At 46.2% G+C, this 20,773-nt stretch overlaps 2 protein-coding genes and 1 long non-coding RNA gene across 4 annotated transcripts; 2 read left to right on the top strand and 1 right to left on the bottom strand.

Annotated features, from left to right (window-relative positions):
- Positions 1–296: 296 nt before the first annotated feature.
- LOC106910310 (uncharacterized) lies at positions 297–1,901 on the top strand. Its single transcript, XR_001416314.2, has 2 exons — positions 297–567; positions 1,424–1,901. It is a non-coding gene; the product is annotated as an uncharacterized LOC106910310 (long non-coding RNA).
- Positions 1,902–1,999: 98 nt separating this feature from the next.
- smim13 (small integral membrane protein 13) lies at positions 2,000–4,229 on the bottom strand. The gene is made up of 2 exons (XM_014976915.2): positions 3,839–4,229; positions 2,000–2,938 (listed from the first exon to the last, which is right to left on the bottom strand). The coding sequence occupies exons 1-2, from the start codon at positions 3,912–3,914 to the stop codon at positions 2,754–2,756; spliced, it is 261 nt and encodes an 86-aa protein (XP_014832401.1). The 5' UTR covers positions 3,915–4,229; the 3' UTR covers positions 2,000–2,753.
- A 2,354-nt stretch (positions 4,230–6,583) lies between these two features.
- Positions 6,584–17,722, top strand: zc3h12ab (zinc finger CCCH-type containing 12Ab). 2 transcript variants are annotated; one of them, XM_014976912.2, is made up of 6 exons: positions 6,584–6,676; positions 7,385–7,782; positions 11,864–12,003; positions 15,131–15,365; positions 15,442–15,542; positions 15,992–17,722. In XM_014976912.2, exons 2-6 carry the CDS (start codon positions 7,406–7,408, stop codon positions 16,762–16,764), a joined length of 1,626 nt encoding a protein of 541 aa, XP_014832398.2. In that variant the 5' UTR covers positions 6,584–6,676; positions 7,385–7,405; the 3' UTR covers positions 16,765–17,722. The 2 variants fall into 2 exon arrangements, with proteins under 2 accessions (XP_014832398.2, XP_014832400.2); XM_014976914.2 differs by having other exon boundaries at positions 6,586–6,676; positions 7,371–7,782.
- Positions 17,723–20,773: the final 3,051 nt, after the last annotated feature.

The following is a 20,773-nucleotide window of genomic DNA, read 5'->3' on the forward strand; positions in this document are numbered from 1 at the left end:
CTGCCCTAAGGGGACATGGAGAAAAAAAAAAGGAAAGAAATCTCGATTTATTATCGCGAGATCCCGACTTATTATCTCGAGATCCCGACTTATTATCTCGAGATCCCGAGAAACTAAGTCAAGAAATCGAGATCCCGACTTATCTCGAGATCTCGAGATCCCGACTTATTTTCTCGGGATCTCGAGATAATAAGTCGGGATCTCGAGATAATAAGTCGGGATCTCGAGATCTCGACTTAGTTTCTCGGGATCTCGAGATAATAAGTCGGGATTTCTTTCCTTTTTTTTTTCCTCCATGTCCCCTTAGGGGCTCCGTAGGATATAGTTTTTTTTTCTTTGTTTTATTTTATGTCATGTGGTTCACTCTCCTTACCGGTTGGTGGCGGTAATGCTCACCTATCGTTTCTTGCCAACCGCCAATAAATTTCAAGAAGAAGAACTCTACGACTGCCGTTCAGTTGCAGGTACTGGTCAGATATGGCGGCGTGTGAGACCTTAATCCGCTGTCATCCTCCTTCTGCGGTTCTAAATCTGAACTTTGTAACGACCTGACTTGTTTGCAGGAAGGTGAGTTTTGTTCCTGACCGGTTTTGTTCAGTGGATGTTATTTGAAATCCGGAGTTTCTAACGCATGATCAGCAGCGTGTTGCTTCTCGTCTCCTGTAAAGATGGCTCCGTTCTCAGCGGTAAACAGATGGCTTTTAAACGCCATTTACTGATGGTTTTCAGTGACTTTGCTGCAGCCGTTTCCAGCGAGGCTGAGCCTGCCGTGGTTCTGTCCTTTCCTACACGGTTTGCTACAGAGAAGTGAGGCAGTTTGAGGCCCTGCTGCGGCTTTTCCCGGCAGGGTTTTAGGTAAGCCTCCAACAGAAATAATTTGTTCTTATCATACACATTTTATATGTTCTGTTGTCGATGGGTGAGAACCACATGGAGGCGAGGGTCTTTCTCCTGTCTGGGTTCAAACTCACTCAGAACCGTCAGTGTAGTTCTGCTGATGACCAGCAGGGGGCGCATTTCTCCACTTCTCTGAAGTTTGGAGTTTTCCTGTTGAGCTGTAGCTTTTACGGTTATGTTCATCAAACAGGTTTTCCGGCCTGAGAGGAAAGTTCTGATTTAGTTTTTTATATTTCAGATACGAGAAAAGATGTTGAACCAGTCAGAGCTCTTGATTTATTGTCAGGATGGGCTGAAAATATGGAAATCTGAGTTGAAGGTGCAGCATAATAATCGGCATCAGATATATATTTTCCTCCCTTATGTATAATTAAATCTGAATGTAAAAGTCAGAGAAAACGGGATTGGCTGAAAAGTATTTTTTTTAATTCTTTACATTTCTATGACTATTTTTCACTATTTAATGTTTCTTTATTTCTCTAGCTAAATTCAGCTGGTAAACTGAAATGTATTCTGTTGAACTCAGGTGATTCTGTCGGACTGTTGGACTCGGCTGAGATGATGGAGGATGAACTGGTAAGGCTCTTCCTTCATGCAGCTGCTGTGGTTCTGTCCTGTGCTGCGGCGCCACCTGCAGACTGATTGGCGTTTCTGCAGGAGGAGCTTCTTTCTGATTGGTCGGCTGCTCTGGCAGCGGTTAATCGGGTCTGGTTGACTTCCTGCTGAAACATCAGGCCTGATCCAACGATCTGGATAAATACAGTATAAATAAAGTTTATATGTAAATCTAATGTAGTAGATGTTTGTGGACAAATCTGCATTAAACTGATATGTATTTTAATATAAAGCTATAGAAGAATAATAAATGTGAGAAATAAAACAGCTGAAATGATGGATTTTTATGTTGAAAACCATGTTTGTACTCCTGTATTTTTACTTTATATATTTCTATATTTGTGTTCATATATTTTCTAAGTTGTTTGAAATAAAGAATCTGAACTGAATGTTTTTTCTCTGTTGGGATGGGCAGCATGAAAGGGATTGTCACTATAAAACATTTATACCTTTTGCTTTTGTCTGCATGTAGAGACACAAACGTGAATTCAGAGGTTAAATATTTTTATAGGCGTCATGATTTACATAACAGGGAATTTGTTAGGTTGCACATAGTTGCTGCATTGTCATTTTCCAAGTTAAATTTATAATAGAACAGTGAAGATAGACATTTTAATAGATCAAAAATCAATAATTGATGCTGGGGTTGTTTAATAATTTGCCATTAGTTTTCTCTGTATTACTTAAATGTCTTATCCATAACCAATCAGAACATTTTCAGTGGATAATGATCATGCTGTGCAGCAGCAGATAAACTTCAATAAATGTTTTAAAATCCAGAACCTGACTCCGTTTTCCATGTAACGCTGCTAATATCCACTGGGGGGCGTGTTAACATCGTTTGGAGGAACTTTTCCACAAAAGACTCATTTCCTGTTTGGCATTAATTTATTTACACTAAAGAAGCTTCATCTTAATAAAGAGCCCCTCCCCCAAGCTGATTAAAAGCCACAGGAAGTGATGAAATACTGATGAGGTCAGCTGGCTGCAGCTGATTGGATACAGAAGAGACCATGTGACTTCCTGAAGACGACGGTTTCTAACAGCATGATGTTGGACACGTCCAGGTCCGTTAACCGATTAGCAGTTTGAGGTCATGGAGGTCATCTACGTTAAGAAGCCCCGCCCCTAGCTGGCGGCAAGAAGCAGCTGGATCATCTGGACCGGACCGGACCGTCCTCACAGGACTTCCCTTGGACCGGTTGGTTCCTGTAAACCGTCCTGTGAGGAGCGACGACCCGCTACGAGTTGCTCTCCGGGAAGGAGACTCTTTGGCGTGCGGTCCGGTTCCTGGTTCTGGTCGGGGCGCCGGCCGGGTGTTCGGGTTCTGACGGCCGGGTCTCGGCCTGCGGCGTTCCGGCGTCACCGACCAGTTCCCGCAGGAACTTGAACTTGGACAGGAAGAGCTGCCAGACGACGTACCAACCTGAGGACGAAGAGAGCGAACCGTGACTGAGAGACCCAATCCGTCCAGAACCAGAACCTTTAGTTCACCTCCTGCCCTCAGCTGGACCCAATCTGATGCCCGATACGGGACTAATCTGGGTCGGAACCGTTGCTGTTCATCAGCTTTTGAAGACATGAAGTATTCTGAACATTAACTAAAATCAGTGATGGACCAGGTTCTGGTTCTGGTTCTGTTGGAGTTTTCCTCTCTACTGTCTCCACACAGCAACAACTTGACAAATCAGAAACTTTTAACCCAGTGGTGCCCAGAGTGGGTCAGGAGGCCCGGCATCCTGGTTTTAGACCCCTGGGTCCAATGAGTACGGACCTGCTGAACAGGTTGTCAGAACCAGGAACAGAACTAAAACGTGCAGGACGCCGGGCCTCCTGGACCCACTTTGGACACCCCTGTTTTAACCAAACAGAGAAACAACCAGAACCGTTTCAGAACCGGACCAGACCTTATTCTGAAAGGTCCAAACTCTCTTTCAGAATAAAGTTTTCATTTCATCTGGAGATCCAGAATGTGGAGAGTGACCTGGGTTATCTGCTGGTTCTGGTTCTGGTCCACTGGGTTTTGTCCTGATTATTGATCTGATCCAATATTCTGAGGTTCTGGACTTTTGGGTTGTATTCTCTGTGAACCAGAACCATCAGAGCCAAATAAAGTCTGAAACATTCCCTCTCTGCATTTTCTAGTTTCTGGAGCGATTTCAGAACCAGAACCAGAACCAGGATCCGCTAACTGCTTTTGCTTCTTTTCTCATTTCAAGCTTTACGGATCAGAGAAGCGGGAGCAGCAGCCATGATGGTCAGCCTCCGGTCCGACATTTCTGCGGGGTTCGGGCTCGGTTCCGGGCGGTTCTGAGAGTGAGCTCACCGAACAGCATGAACAGCAGCACGCAGAGCAGCGTGGCCACGATGACCAGCAGGGTGAGGCCGAGGCTCTGCCACATGTCTGCGGGGGTTCGGCGCTCCGGCGGCGGCCCTCTCACTCAGCTGACCCCGGGCTGGAGCACCAGCAGCGGGTCATCTCACTCTCCACGCCGGCCTGTGGATTCGTTAGCCCGCTGACTAGCTCAGCCGAGCCTCGCAGACGGTCTGGATCGGACCAGGAGGACCATGGGCGGACACGAACCGGTTCCGCTGGTCTCAGAAGGGCCAAGCTCCGCTGCTGGGTCTGGATCCCGAACTTTATTCAGCGACACGGAGCAGAACTGTGACCCGGTTAGACAACACCAGCAGAGGTCAACTGAGGCTGCGCAGCTTCCCGCTGACTTCTGGGTACTGTAGTTACATCATTCTCATTCAGCTATGGAGGACTAATCCTGCCATAATTACCATTTTTAAAAAGTGAGGAAATAACAAATTACAATATATTCATATACTCTTATCCCTCAATGGGGTCGGGAGGGTTGCTGGTGCCTCTCCAGCTAATGTGAGCTAATGGGTTCACCCTGGACAGGTTGCCAGTCTGTTGCAGGGCAACAGAGAGACAGACAGGACACACACACATGCACACACACACCTAGGGAGAATTTAGAGAGACCAATTAACCTGATGGTCATGTTTTTGGACTGTGGGAGGAAGCCGAGGTACCTGGAGAGAGCTGGGAATCGAACTGAGAACCTTCTTGCTGCAAGGCAACAGCTCGACCAACTGCACCACTGTGGAGCCCCCAATTACAATATATTTATTTCCAAATTAATTAATTAATTTTCAATTATATTTCCCATTTTTGCTCATTATTCATTTAAAGTTTTACTTCTTGATTTATTTATTTGTTTATTTGATGTCATTTTTATTTTCTAATGTTAATTTTCAAATTAATTAATTGCCATTTTTATTTCCTTGTTTTGTTAATTATTTGATCGCAGTTTCTTCTTTATTAGCAATTACTTTGGGTTTATTTCATATGTAATGACACAAATAAAAAAGAAAGGAAGAAAGGAGGGAAAAGGTTGAAAAGGAAGGAAGAAGATAAGAGGACATGACAGAAAGAAGCACAGAGAGGATACAAGAACACACCTCAGGAGTCTGCTTTGACAGAAAAACAAAATAATAATTATCTGTCTGCTTATTTATTTATTATCAATTCTGGCAGTATCAGTAGTCCATAGTTCCTGCCTTTGATAGTAAACTATTTTACAGCTGTTGCCAGCTGAGTCGGAGCGGATGGCCCCGCAGTGACGGCTAGAGGCTCCTGCTGGACTCGAACGGAGGTTCAGGACTGCAGCAGCAGCTTCATGGTGGTTTGACTGGGATCATAGAGAAGATTTAGTTTGTTATGACTATCGATCTGAAACTGATCCCATAAATCAGAGAAGAGTTTTCCATACAACAAACAGCCTGCCTGGTTCTTTGTCCTCCATGTTTGATCAGCAGTTTTAATTTTTATCAGTATTCAGTTTCCAGCTGATTCATTTCACCAGACAGAAACTTTATAGTTATTTTATTTAATATTCTTTTGTCTGTCATGTTCCGTGTTTCTGTGTGTTTTTGAGTTTCTGTGTAGTCCTGTTCCCTGAGTCTGTCTCTGCGTCTTCCCCGTTGATTGTTTCCCAGGTGTGTCTCATTCCCTTGATTACCCCGTATGTATTTAAACCCACCTGTTGTCTGTGTTCCTCGTCGGGTCCTTGTCTAGGTTTGTCTAAGTTGACGTCGTGTGTTATGTCGTCAGTCTGTTCTTGTGCCGTCTCTGTTTGGACTTATCATTAAAATTCATTATTTTCATCATCATCCTGGGCCTGCCTGCGTCTCATCTCACCTCACCAAAAACCTGAACCATGACATTATCATTCCTGGAAGCCCTCAGAGATGTGTCCTTTCACCACTTTTATTTATTTATTTTGAAAAAATTTGAGCCTTTTTTCATTTTAAATCTGCTGGAACATGAATGTGATTTTATAACCTGAGGATTCAGTTCAGATGTTTTCGTTGTGAATCTTTTGTGATCAGTTGGGATCTGACCTGCGCCTCGTTCTGCTTCGTCACGTTGAGCGTTCCCAGCGCTCACGTTTCAGCAACTGCTGTTGCACAATTTGCATATTGCAGTGAAATTCTGCTGCAGGCTGAACCTGTGCAACCTGTTTACTGGAACCTGAACGCGGAACCAGTGTGAGTCTGGAACCAGATGCTTTGATTGGTTCTGATCGGAACACATTGATCTGATTGATCTGATGAATTTTCTCCTCCAGCTCAGCGAATCCCAACAACCTGCAGGAAACAGGAAGTTAGAGAAATTACAGAAAATTAAACATTATGAAGGGAATTCAGATACAAATTAGATTATACTGCAGTCTGGTACAGGATGTCCCCATTATTATTATTATTATTATTGTTATTATTATTGTTATTATTAATGCATTTTCAAACCTGCTTTCTAAAAAAATATTTCATGAGCATATCTGAACATGTTTGTTTGTTTTGTGATTTTCTTCATGTTCAGTAGAAATAAACATTCAGGTGAAGAGAACTTTGAATGTTTCTGGTAGTTTTTGTGGCTCTAAACTGTTTTTTCCTCCGTTTTAAGGCAGCGGCCCCCCCAGACAGGGAGGGGGCCCCGGACGCCCCGCGGAGCTTTCTGTGGCTCCGCCCCTGCGTCACGTGACCTCCGCCTGTTGCTGCGCAGCGCAGAAGAAGAGCGGCTCTTCTTCCGCGTTCCTCCCAGATCCGACAGAGACGCGGACCTGGAGGGACAGACACACTTGAGGAGCAGGTGAGCTGGAGGCGGCGGGTTCGGCCCGGTTCGGTTCGGTACCGAGACTTTCTATCCGCTTTCTGTCCGGAACTGGACCGGAACCTTTACTGCTGGCAACTTGTGAGACTTTTAGATCCAGAAACTCCTCAGAAAGTTAAAATGGAGTCATGAATGAGCAGGAAAAATGATAATTAATGTTAATTATAATTATTAAAGCATTAACAGCAGATTCAGATGAAGTTTTTCCCCTTTATTTAACCAGTTAAACCCCGTTGACATCTAGATCCCATTTTCGAAAGGGGCAGAAGTCTGAAATACACAGAAACCTGGTTACAAAATAAAACTAAATATGCACAAATATAAAACAATAGAAAACAATTTAAAAACAGTGACACTGTTTATAGCATCTCATTGCCTAAGTTAAAACATTAAAGGAGTTTTTCTCTTTTCTAAATGTGTGAAACCTTTTAGTTCATCAGGAAATGAACAAACATCAGAATAAAGATGAAAACTGAGTTTCATTATTTAACATTAATTATAATTAAACTCATTATTAATATTGATAATTATTTTATTCTTCAGTGTTCTCTGTAATCTCTGATCAGATTATAATCTCAGATTATAATCAGTAATAACTGAAAATAAAACGTGACAGTAGACGTTTTGCTTCCTGCAGTTTGACCTCTGACCCCTGACCTCTGATCCTGACCAGCTGTTTTCCTGCAGGTCGGCCATGATGGTTCTGATATGAAAGCCGATGTGGGTCCAGTTTCAGCAGCCGAGTCGTGGAGCAGAACCACCGCCACGCAGCCGGACGAGGGGACGATGACCTCTGACCCCCAGCTGGACTTCTTCCATAAGCTGGGCTTCTCCACGGCTCAGGTCCGGGCCGTCCAGAGGAAGTTCGGCGACGACACGGACAAGGTTCTGGGAGAGCTGGTCCGGGTCGGAGCCGGCCCACGGACCGCCGTGTCGGTCCTGGTGCCGCGAGGCGACTCCGAGGCCCCGGGCCCCGAGCTGCTGGTCCCCGTCCCCGACCTGCCGACCCGGAACCAGAACCGGGACATGGAGGACCGAGACGCCCTGAGGGCCGTGGTGATCGACGGCAGCAACGTCGCCATGAGGTGAGAGCCAGGAGGTCAGAGGTCAGGTAGTTCACTCTGTAGGTCATTAGTACTGAATGAATGAATGAGCTTCATTCATTCATTCATTCATTCATTCGTCTCCTCGTGCTTCATCTCCATGAAAATCAGAAACTTTTCCTCCTTTAATCAAAATATGAAGATTTTGATTGGTTAAACAGAACCAAAGAGTTCTGGTTCTGACCCGGTTCTGCTTCTGGTTCTGGCTGCTTTTATTAATAAGTCAAAAGGTTCTGGAGGAAACTTCCAGAACCCTTAAACATTTACACGCCCTGCAGCTTCAAACTCACTAGTAGGAATCTGAAAAGTGTGGCCTGCAGCTGCATTTAGCCCCTCTGTGGCCGCGGGTTTCAGTTCTCTGACTTTGACTAGGCAGTTCTAAGACCTAAATATGCTCCTATCTAACCGGGCCCAGCGGCTCTGATCCGATCCGATTCAAACCGGCTGGAAAACCCGACCTGAGCCAAACGTTTTACTGAAAACAGAGTTTATTTTTAAATCCGTTTCATTCAGCAAATTTATTTTCATAATTCCAATTTAGAGACTTTATGGGCAGAAGCAGCAGCTGTAAACTGAAAACCACAGGCAGAGCGCTTTCCTCCTGAACTTCATGATGAGGTTCTGATGAGGTTCTGATGAGGTTCTGATGAGGTTCTGGATCTCCTGAACTCTGCAGCATCACAGAGAGAAACTGTGGCAGTTGGTGAGAACGTATCTACAGAACGGTGTGAAGTTTTCACTACAGACACTGAACCAGAACCAGAACCAGGCCTGAACCTGATCTGGACCTGACCTGAACCAGAATTAGATCTTGTTCAGATCAGGTTCATTTCTGGTTCTGGTTCTGGTCCAGTGTTCTGCAGCCCGTCTGGTTTGGACCTGGGTTGTTTCCAGAGGTTTCCTGATGAGTCAGAGAGCCAATCAGCCGCCTGGAGGCTGCAGGTCAGAGGTCATCGGCTTCAGCTCTCCGTAGAAAGCCGGGCTTCTTAAAGAGACGGTAGCCTGAACTCTGCTCAGCCTCGGCGCTTTGAATCTCCGCCTCTCCATGCAGGCTCTGACACGCCGCGGCTTCTTCTGCTTTATGCAAATCTGATGTGTCTGTTCGGAGCGCGGCAGGAACCGGCCCGGCGGCCTCCTCAGAAGGCCCGGCCCAACGCCCGCCCATCGGGCCCATCGGGACGTTTCCCAGCGACCGGCTGACAGGAGGAGACGGAGACGATTCTCCTGAAACGGCTCTTTATCTCACCGGGTTCAGAAACGATCAGCCTGAGGGAGGAATGAGACGAACCGCCGAGTTCCTGCTTCAAACATCCAAACCATCCAATGGCTGATCACTAGAATCACTTCCTTACATAAACTGGTCCAGTTTCTGTGGCGTTCCTCAGGGCTGAGGCTCCACTACCTTTACTTTTATCCTTTACTCTGATTATTCTGCTCACAAATCCAATATCTGTGTTTTTAAAGTGTTCAGATTATTTCAGTTTTTAAATATTCCTGTTTGACTCATGTAAACTGGACCTGCTCAGCATGGACTGAAAACAGCGATTATTGATTATTGATCAGGGCTGAAAATCACATTTGATCCTCTGCTTGTTATTGTAATAATAAGTTATCGTTTCGTTCCTGTTTGTATTCAACCATGAAGCAGTGAAACAATGTTAATAATCAATATTGATATATTGATAACCTGGAGTTGTCCTGTCTGCATTAATCTGCTTTTATTGAAGATGTTTGATGTTTTCTGCAGGAGCTTAAAAACCCTCCAGCGTACGGAGCTCTAATAGTGTCCAACATTCATGCACAAAGCTTTGCTTCAGTTTTTTGCTTTTTCTCTGCTGTGATCCATGACTTGGTCCGGTCCAGTCTGATCCGGTCCGGTCCAGTCCGGTCCGGTCCAGCCCGGTCCGGTCCAGTCCGGTCCGGTCCAGTCCGATCCGGTCCGGTCCAGTCTGATCCGGTCCGGTCCGGTCCAGTCTGATCCGGTCCGGTCTGGTCCGGTCTGGTCCGGTCCAGTCTGATCCAGTCCGGTCTGGTCCGGTCCAGTCTGATCCGGTCCGGTCTGGTCCGGTCCAGTCCGGGTGGTTCTGATGCTTCAGGCTGAATGAATCCTGGATGTTGGGCTTCATGAAAAGCTCTGGACTCTTTTCCGAATTTCTGCTCGTCACAAACGGCGCTGACCTTTGTGACCTTTGAGGGTTGGGAGCGTTTAGCTCTGCTTTGCATAAATCTAAACATGAAGCTGTTTGTTTTGGAGGCAGAAAGAAACGATTTGATGAACCAGATTACTTCCTCTGGAGTTCACTCAGGTCTGGTTTCATTCATTTCACTCCATTATTGGTGATTTTTGAAACTGTAGTTTATGTTTTACACAGATTTAGCAGCAGAAGAATCCGGTCCGCCGGTCCAGTTCATTACTTCCGCCTCACCAGGTCGACTTATTGTAGTAATATTATTATTCAATTATTCTGATGATCAGAATAAAAATGGACAAATTGAGCAGATGTTTCATTTAAAACATGCTTTAAAAAAGCATGTTTTATAAACTATTAGAAATGTTTGGAAATGCAAAGAAAAAGAACAATTAGCTTTTGATTTATGAGAAAATGAACATTTTAAAAGGCAATAAGAGCCTTGGTGAACGTTTGAACATTTATACGATGAAAGGATGAAAAATCTAACATGATTAAACCTCAGCTGATCAACACAGTGTAGGATCGAATTATTGATTAACTGATTAATAACTGGAAGGTGATTAATAGGAGATGAAGCTAAAACTGAAAAACAGATTTAAGGTGAAAAAGTTTTAATTTAAAATCAAAATGTTTGATTTGTTTCAGTAAACAGCCTGGAAACACTGATCGATCGATTATTGAATTAGTCATCGATTAATCATTTCAGCCTTAGTCCACACACACACACACACACACACACACACACACACACACACACACACACACACACACACACACACACACACACATGTTTGTGTTGCTATCTTTGTGGGGACTTCCCATTGACTTCCATTCATTTCTACAGCCTAAACCTGACCTTTACCCTTTTCCTAACCCTAACCAACCTAAACTCAATTCATACCTTAGCCCTAACTCTGACCCCTGACCCAAAAACAGGGTTTCCCCTCATGGGGACCAGGCTCCGGTCCCCACAAGGAGCGATTGGTCCCCACAACGTAGTATATGTCAGGAAAATCGTCCCCACAAGGTATTACAAACGCGCGCGCACACACACACACACACACACACACACACACACACACACACACACACACACACACACACAGAGTCTACAGAGGTGCAATGGCTGCTGATCAACAATCAGGTAATAAATCAATATTTTTATTGCTCATCGGTTCAAAGCTGAACCTCAGCAGGACGAGTCGCTGATCCGTCATTACATGCTACGGTCTAGTTAAAGCCCATCAGACAGGCTGCGGAGATTAATGGAGCAATATCCAGAACCCAAAACAGAATTAACCTGAACAACCAGAACCAGAACCAACCTGCAGTCCAAACATCAACCCTGATTTCTGATTGGCTAACCGTCACCATAAGAAGAGTCTAGTCCAATCACGTCTAACTTTAAGCCCTGCCTGTTTCTACTGTCAAGATTCAAAACATGAAAATCTGATTACATTTTTACTTTAATATGAAATCATTCAAATGAACAATAAACATATAGTTAATTAATTATTGAGATAAATGTTGGCATTTAGGGGCGGGGCTAACTCTGCTGCAGGTGGAGTTCGACCAATCAGATTCAGCTCAAAGTATGGAGCCACTTAAATACTAAAACATTTGATTTCAACATGAAGAGGAAGTTAAATTAATTTACTGATGGATACATTTATTTACGGATGTGTTTCATCCGTTATTGAAAATGTGATTATTTCTGACTGAGTTCATTGGGTTAAGTTCAAATCGGACCGACTCCGGGTCCAGGGTGTTCTGGTCCAGGCTCTGAGTTCTGGAGACTCGTAGAACCAACATGCTGGGCTGCAAACACCGGGCTCTTTGTTCTGAACCGCTCTTTTCCTGGTTTCCTGTAGCCATGGCAACAAGGAAGTTTTCTCCTGCCTGGGGATCCAGCTGGCGGTCAACTTCTTCCTGGACCGGGGCCACAGCGACGTCACCGTGTTCGTCCCGTCCTGGAGGAAGGAGCAGCCCAGACCGGACGTCCCCATCACAGGTAGGAGGACTCCAGGTGTGGCTCAGTGCTGCAGGGCCCGGCGCGGGGGGCCGCTGCAGGGCGCGGCGCGGGGGGCCGCTGCAGGGCCCGGCGCGGGGGGGCCGCTGCAGGGCGCGGCGCGGGGGGGCCGCTGCAGGGCCCGGCGCGGGGGGGCCGCTGCAGGGCCCGGCGCGGCGCGGGGGGCCGCTGCAGGGCGCGGCGCGGGGGGGCCGCTGCAGGGGCCGGCGCGGGGCTCCGCAGCCGGTGGAATCTGCTCCGCTCAGCAAACAGCTTCCAACACAGAACGACTGCTGCAAAACACGGGACGGAGCTTCTGGATCGGAACCAGAGCTGATGACTCATGTCCAGAATAAGGAACACTTCCTCTGCTCTGCTAATTTGCGAATAGCTGAGCTAATTATTAGCTTTGCATGTCTGCTAACTTTGCTAATATTTAACACACCAAACTTCTGCTAATTTAATTTTTCCAGATGAATTCTGAAGTATTTTCTTGGCTGTTTTATAAACTTTCAGTTGAACAAAGTTCAACATCTGTGTTCAAGTTTTGATTTTTGACTCCAACTAGTTAGACTTTTGTTTTCATACTCTTATTCTGAAGTCTGTTTAAGATGTGGTTCTGTTTCCTTTCTCCAGAAATTTCATTTAAAAAATGACAAATATACAACAAACAAATAATGTATACAGAAGAATATGACACATTAACAAACAGCAGGGGGTGCTAGAAGAAACAAATGCATGCAAATATTTACATAAATGAATTGTTTTGCTCACTTTTCCACTTATGATGCAGGAAATGACGATTATTCTCTACCCAGAATGCATTGTTGTAGTTCAGCAATAAACAGTTTAAAATCTATTAAGTTTATAAAACATCCAAATAAATGAGCGGTTTATAATTTATCTGGAAAGAATAATGTAGGGAAAGCTAAGTGTGCTAAACGTTTTCAAAGTCTGCAAAAACACAAAAGTGCTAAAAACATTAGCTCAGCTATTAGCACTTTAGCAGAGTTGTGCTGGTCTGAGAATGTGTCACTGACACATGATGGGTGTCAACATGGTAGCATTAGCTTCTGCTAAACATGTTGGTTAGCTTTTAGCATTAACAGAACTAATGTTTATGATTAGTGCTTTAGCGTTAGCACAGCTAGCTCTTTAGCTAGCAGTGGCCAACACTGATCAGGACTTTTTATGTTTTCAACAAGAAAACATCAGATATGTAAAAAAAGATGGAAACCATTTATAAAACCTTTAAATCAGAATAACTCACAGCTAAGTGTTAAACGTCTCGAATGGTTTGAAACGATTGTAACAAATGATTTTTTTTTTATTGATGCGTCTCCGCTTCTCCTTTCTTCTTAGTGGAGAGCCTCTCCTGCCTGTAAACATGAACAGCTTCAGTGAAACGAACAGCCGCCATCTTCTTCCCCAAACTGAAGAGCGAGGGGGCGGAGCTCCTGCCTTTAGGCCTCCTGGTGAAACGCTGTCCGCATTTTGGTTCCGTTTTTTTTTTTTTTTGCTTTTTTGCTTCAACGGGGTATTTTGGTCAATTCAGTCTGAAAAAAACCCCATACACTGGAATACTAATAATATTGTGGTGACTTATAGTCTTAAGCAGATTTTCTTGACTATATAAACAAGTGATGATTAAAATCTCCCATTTTATGGTGCATCACATAAGCTAACGTTAGCCTCCTGATGTTCCTGCTCTGCAGAAGGACCAATCTGTAATCGGTTCATGATTATTTTCTCATATTTGGTGTCAGACTGGACACTGTTGATCCTCAGAAACTCTGGTTGTCATGGAAACCCGTTGATATCACCTGCTTCACGTCTTAACTTCACCAAACTTCAAACTGTCCCAGTCTTCATCCTGACAGAATGAAACCACTGGGTTTGTTGCTCTGTGGGCAGAGGGAGCGGCGTGTGAAGCTCGGTGCTGAGCGTAGCTTGGTTCTTCAGCAGGACGTGGTTAACTCTGACGCTCTGATGGGAAAAACCCTCAGGGTCACTTCTTCGTTTTCTTTCCAGACTCCGAGCGAAGAGCTTTATCTGCTCTCCTTCTTACTGAAATCGTGAAGATAAAAATGTTGGTTTTTCCGCTGGTTGACACCAAAAACACGAGCGTGTGCTGCAGCTTCATCTGGAGGAAAACGCAGCTGGTTTGCATCATGAAAATGAACAGATTGCTCTTGCAGATAAGCTCCGGCTGCAGGATGTGAATTTAACTAACCAGGTCACATCAGGCTGCAGAGAAAAACCTGATTCTCGAAGAAACAGCAGCTTCCTGGAAACAGCAGCAAGTTTCCTCTGCAGCTTCAGGCCTGCAGCAGGAGCCGCAGCTCAGCGTCACGGAGAGTCAGAAAGTCAGAACCGGAGTCAGAAAGTCAGAACCGGAGTCAGAAAGTCAGAACCGGAGTCAGAAAGTCAGAACCAGAGTCCTGCGACTCAAACTAGGACTCGTTTGAGTCGCAGCTTTAGGACTCAGACGAGATGAAAGCTTGAAGTCCCGTAAGATGAAAACTGAGATTCTTTCCTTTAGTTTCATTAAGCGGCGCCACCTGTGAAGAACCGGGCGGTTTCTGATCCAAACTGTTTCCGTGGAGATTTCTGCGTTTATAACTTCAGCTGAATGCAGCTATGAACCCAGAGGTCAAAGGTCAGAGTCAGGAAAACCAACTGGAACAGGTCGCATGAAGAAGCAGTTGATGCTGACCAACCGTTGACTCAGAAATCCAACATGGCCGCCACTGGTGGAGAAGAGCTGCAGACATAAAACTTTTTTTATGAAAATGGAAATTATAGATTTCATTTTCATTAATCATGCGATTTAATTGATTATGTTACTTATTGGGACAGATTTACACGGTTCCAACGAAGGTTGATCATTTATCGCATCGTTTGATTTATTGTGAAAAAATCTTTTTTACTAAGACTTTTGATTTTATTGTTTTCCTGATAATTTTCAGTTAATGTTAAAAGAAACTGACATTTTTACTGTTTTTAACTTTTATTTTTACTACTTCCTCCACAAGAAAGCATGACGAGGTGTTACCGTGACAAACGGCGCCCCCTGGTGGCGGTGCAGGAAGCCGAGCTAACGGCGCTAACGTTCTGCCCCTATGAGCAGATCAGCACATCCTGCGGGAGCTGGAGAAGAAGAAGATCCTGGTGTTCACGCCGTCCCGCCGCGTCGCAGGGAAACGCGTCGTCTGCAACGACGACTGCTTCATCGTGAAGCACGCCTTCGAGTCGGACGGCGTCGTCGTGTCCAATGACCTTTACCGCGACCTGCAGGGCGACAAGCCCGAGTGGCGCCGCTTCATCGAGGAGCGGCTGCTCATGTACTCCTTCGTCAACAACAAGTAAGCCCCGCCCCTTCCGCTTCCCGCCGCAAACGACCGGCCGCCATTTCACTGACGACTCGCTTCGACCCGACAGGTTCATGCCGCCAGACGACCCGCTGGGCCGACACGGACCCGACCTGCAGAACTTCCTCCGGAAGTTCCCGAAGACGCAGAAGAAGCCGGCGTGTCCCTACGGTGAGACGTCACTTCCTGTTGCGGCAGGAAGTCCTCCAGGCTCAGACTCCACAAACAGGAAGCAGAAACATTCTGTCAGCTCAGGGTCCAATAGGAGAGCAGAACACTGGTCTGGTTCTACTGGGTTCAGATCGGACCTTCACCAACCCAAACACCCAGAACCGATCAGAACCCGGATCAGATCAGAACCGGATCCTCTCCGTCTCGCCTTCCAGGTAATCAGGTCCGGTTTTGGCCGGGTTCTGCTGATCCAGCTGGGTCTCGCTGACCGGGCCCAGTAGAACCTTTAGACAGCAGAACCGGCTCTGGGTTCTGGGTGGGTTCTATCAGAGGAAATGTTTTAGTTTGAGGATATAAACTATAAATTTGAATTGAGTTCTGATGAGGTTCTGTGAGGCCCGGTTCTGGACGGGTCGGTTCTGACAGAACCTTCTGGTTTCTGCTTCCAGGGAAGAAATGTACTTACGGGACCAAATGTAAGTTCCACCATCCGGAGCGGTCCAAACAGAACCCCGGCCCGGTTCCGGACCCGAACCCGCCTCTGGTGGACGACCTGGCCCGGAAACTGACTCTGGCACACGGCAGCAGTTCTGGAAGGAAGCCGGAACCGGTCCGGTCCGGACACCGCTCCGGCAGAAAGTCCCAGTCCAGGAAGGAGAAGGCGGTCCTGCAACCGGACCGCGGACCCGTCCGGAACCAGGGCTGCCAGGACCAGCTGGACTCCGGCCTGGGATCCATAGACAGTCAGAACCCGTGGAGTCTCCCCGACCCGAAGTACGCCACCCCCTACGGAACCGGGCCGGTACCGTTCTGCTGCTCACACGGCCCGTCCCGGATGGTTCCGACTGACCTGGCCCGCTACAGCCCGGCCCGGTACCCCAGCTGTGGCCCGGTTCCGCTCAGCAGACCCGCCTACAGCCAGCCTCCAGACTTCCAGCACCGCAGAGTCCAAACCCACCAGCACCAGCACCGGTACTGGTCCGACCCGTTCGGACGGATCCCCGATGCTCACGGCCTGGCAGGGGACCGGGCCACATGGGAGACTGGTCCAGGTCCAGAACCGGGTCCGGAGCAGAGGGAGGTGGTCCGGAAGAAGCTCCTGGCCATCTTCAGCGCCCAGCTGGTGGACTCGGCCATGGACCGGTTCCCCCACGTTCTGGACCCGCAGGTTCTGGTGGCAGAGATCCTGGCCCTCCAGAGTCAGAACCGGTCCCTGAGGTGAGTCGGGTCGGATCGGGTCGGGTCGTCCCTCAGACCAGCATCAGTCGGTGTGTTTTGGTATCGTGGTATCCACCTGGGAATAATCCCAGCGCTCTGGATCCGGACCGGGTCAGACCGGGTTGAACCGGGTTGGGTCAGACCGGGTCAGGAACCAGCGCTGGTCATCTGATACAAATTGTATCTTTATTTAATTAAAGTAACTAAACGGGCCTGAGCTCAGCCGGGTCAGAACCTCCAGAACATTTTCCTCCATGATGTTCTCATTCAGACAGAAACACCTCGACCTTTGACCTCAGTCATAATAATTTTTATAAAATAAATTAATGTGAAAATTCATCTAATTATTTTTTGGCTGTCTGGTCCGGTCCAGTGAACAGAACCATGAGGTTCTGACCAAACAGAACCGGACCTCTGAACCGGCTTCATGTCAGTTGAATCTCATTTTAGAGCCAAAAAATGGAAGTATTGTTAAATCTGGCCAGAGGGGGCAGTAGTGAGCTGCAGGGCGGGTTGAAACCTCTGCGATGGAAACCATGGCAACAGTTTGTAAAATCTGTCTGGAAGGTTCTGTCTGTCTCGGCTTGTGGATATTTGGGTTAGAGAGAAAAGTTTCTTCCCCTCTGGAACATTCTGGAACCGTTTTAATCGGATTTTAATCTGAAATCTGAGCAGGTTTAGACCAGACAGGTTAGCTTGTTAGCTTGAGCTAATCCTGGATGGTTTAGCTCAGCTTTATCTCTAAATGAGGTTCAGCTCTGCTGCTGACTGGGAATTATTTTTGATTTTCCTGTTTTTATTTTCTGCTTTTCATTATTTGTGTAAAACTATGAATTGTTCTGTTTGTTTTTTTCATAAAGAACCTTTAAGGACCATTTGCCTTTATGTATTCGCATGGATGGAAAACTAAGTGGGTTGTTATAAAAACCAACATCTTAATAAAACTCCATATTTTACATTAACATTGACTGAACTTGTGAATCTGTGTAAAGCTTTGAAATCTCTGAAACAAAGTCTTTAATTTTCCCATTTTTACCTTTTTCTGACATTTCTTGACTTTTGCTGCCTGGAGGTTTTGTTTCATGCTTACCTGTGAGCGCCCCCTAGAGGTGACAGTGTCACACCTACAGCAGTGCTGGGATTAAATTCATGCCAAAAGTCCCAAAGTGGCCCCGGAAGACTACAGGGCGATTTATGAAATGTTCACCAGATGACGTCATTGGCTTGGTTTCTGTTTGGGGGTATCTGGGTATCTGAGGCAGGGTAGTATTTAGGATGGAAGCCACCAAGGGCCAAATGAACCACACACCCTGTTTGGCACCCAGTTAGCCTGCACTCTAAAAAGTGTATTTGGGCTGAGGTTCACCTTATGGATTTATTTACATTAATTTAACTTCATTCTTTGGCTTTTGCTATGACAACTTGCTTTTTTGTGTTCATTTAACTCAAAACTTACAAATCTTTTTTTTAATTTATTTATTTGTTTATCAGGAGATCATACATACATTGATATTACATACATTTTGCAAAACTTACATGACTTCTCCGATTTTTAATTTTTTTCCCATAACGAACATAAATCACCGTACTGACATAACAAAAACGAGACAAATACATAAATAAAAAAAAATACATTAACAAAAAAAATCAATCAGGAGAGAGGGTCGGACAGGATTGAGAAGCTAAAAGGCAACAACATTCCGCCCTTTTATTCTGTAAATTTTAGTCACATGACATGATGAGTCAGTCACATCAGTCTATGTATTATAAAGGCAGATATTTTATGTATGTCCCACTTGTGAGTAAATTTTGCTGAACTACCTTTCACTGTTAATAAAACTTTTTCCATCTTCAAGCATGATCTTTCAGTATTAAGCCATTGTGAAGTGGATGGAGGTGAAGTGGATGGAGGTGAAGTGGATGGAGGTGTAGGAGATGGAGGTGAAGTGGATGACGGTGAAGTGGATGGAGGTGAAGTGGATGAAGGTGAAGTGGATGAAGGTGAAGTGGATGGAGGTGTAGGAGATGGAGGTGAAGTGGATGGAGGAGAAGTGGATGGAGGTGAAGTGGATGAAGGTGAAGTGGATGAAGGTGAAGTGGATGAAGGTGAAGTGGATGGAGGTGTAGGAGATGGAGGTGAAGTGGATGGAGGTGAAGTGGATGAAGGTGAAGTGGATGAAGGTGAAGTGGATGGAGGTGTAGGAGATGGAGGTGAAGTGGATGAAGGTGAAGTGGATGAAGGTGAAGTGGATGGAGGTGTAGGAGATGGAGGTGAAGTGGATGGAGGAGAAGTGGATGGAGGTGAAGTGGATGGAGGTGAAGTGGATGGAGGTGAAGTGGATGGAGGTGTAGGAGATGGAGGTGAAGTGGATGAAGGTGAAGTGGATGAAGGTGAAGTGGATGAAGGTGAAGTGGATGGAGGTGTAGGAGATGGAGGTGAAGTGGATGGAGGTGAAGTGGATGGAGGTGAAGTGGATGGAGGTGAAGTGGATGAAGGTGAAGTGGATGGAGGTGAAGTGGATGGAGGAGAAGTGGATGGAGGTGAAGTGGATGGAGGTGAAGTGGATGGAGGTGAAGTGGATGAAGGTGAAGTGGATGGAGGTGAAGTGGATGAAGGTGTAGGAGATGGAGGTGAAGTGGATGAAGGTGTAGGAGATGGAGGTGAAGTGGATGAAGGTGAAGTAGATGGAGGTGAAGTGGATGAAGGTGTAGGCGATGGAGCTGAAGTGGATGAAGGTGAAGTGGATGAAGGTGAAGTGGATGGAGGTGTAGGAGATGGAGGTGAAGTGGATGGAGGAGAAGTGGATGGAGGTGAAGTGGATGGAGGTGAAGTGGATGGAGGAGAAGTGGATGGAGGTGAAGTGGATGGAGGTGAAGTAGATGGAGGTGAAGTAGATGGAGGTGAAGTGGATGAAGGTGAAGTGGATGGAGGTGAAGTGGATGGAGGTGAAGTGGATGGAGGTGTAGGAGATGGAGGTGAAGTGGATGGAGGTGAAGTGGATGAAGGTGTAGGAGATGGAGGTGAAGTGGATGAAGGTGAAGTGGATGAAGGTGTAGGAGATGGAGGTGAAGTGGATGGAGGTGAAGTGGATGGAGGTGTAGGAGATGGAGGTGAAGTGGATGAAGGTGAAGTGGATGGAGGTGAAGTGGATGGAGGTGAAGTGGATGGAGGTGAAGTGGATGAAGGTGTAGGAGATGGAGGTGAAGTGGATGAAGGTGAAGTGGATGGAGGTGAGGTGGATGAAGGTGTAGGAGATGGAGGTGAAGTGGATGGAGGTGAAGTGGATGAAGGTGTAGGAGATGGAGGTGTAGGAGATGGAGGTGTAGGAGATGGAGGTGAAGTGGATGGAGGTGAAGTGGATGGAGGTGTAGGAGATGGAGGTGAAGTGGATGAAGGTGAAGTGGATGGAGGTGAAGTGGATGAAGGTGTAGGAGATGGAGGTGAGGTGGATGAAGGTGAAGTGGATGGAGGTGAAGTGGATGAAGGTGAAGTGGATGAAGGTGAAGTGGATGGAGGTGTAGGAGATGGAGGTGAAGTGGATGAAGGTGAAGTGGATGAAGGTGAAGTGGATGGAGGTGTAGGAGATGGAGGTGAAGTGGATGAAGGTGAAGTGGATGAAGGTGAAGTGGATGGAGGTGTAGGCGATGGAGGTGAAGTGGATGAAGGTGAAGTGGATGAAGGTGAAGTGGATGGAGGTGTAGGAGATGGAGGTGAAGTGGATGGAGGAGAAGTGGATGGAGGTGAAGTGGATGGAGGAGAAGTGGATGGAGGTGAAGTGGATGGAGGTGAAGTAGATGGAGGTGAAGTAGATGGAGGTGAAGTGGATGAAGGTGAAGTGGATGGAGGTGAAGTGGATGGAGGTGAAGTGGATGGAGGTGTAGGAGATGGAGGTGAAGTGGATGAAGGTGAAGTGGATGAAGGTGTAGGAGATGGAGGTGAAGTGGATGGAGGTGAAGTGGATGGAGGTGTAGGAGATGGAGGTGAAGTGGATGAAGGTGAAGTGGATGGAGGT

The sequence above is a fragment of the Poecilia mexicana genome, unplaced genomic scaffold (assembly GCF_051168715.1).
Source record: "Poecilia mexicana isolate PSO_F unplaced genomic scaffold, ASM5116871v1 scaffold_11, whole genome shotgun sequence".
NCBI lineage: Eukaryota > Metazoa > Chordata > Actinopteri > Cyprinodontiformes > Poeciliidae > Poecilia > Poecilia mexicana.

Bases quoted from the DNA above. Each gene is read 5' to 3' on its own strand.
- zc3h12ab (XM_014976912.2), top strand. From the start codon at position 7,406: ATGAAAGCCGATGTGGGTCCAGTTTCAGCAGCCGAGTCGTGGAGCAGA. The intron at 12,004-15,130 runs GTAGGAGGACTC...CCCTATGAGCAG, and splicing joins ACCGGACGTCCCCATCACAG to ATCAGCACATCCTGCGGGAG. The intron at 15,543-15,991 runs GTGAGACGTCAC...TTCTGCTTCCAG, and splicing joins GAAGCCGGCGTGTCCCTACG to GGAAGAAATGTACTTACGGG.
- smim13 (XM_014976915.2), bottom strand. From the start codon at position 3,914: ATGTGGCAGAGCCTCGGCCTCACCCTGCTGGTCATCGTGGCCACGCTG. The intron at 2,939-3,838 runs GTGAGCTCACTC...CTTCGTCCTCAG, and splicing joins GCTGCTGTTCATGCTGTTCG to GTTGGTACGTCGTCTGGCAG.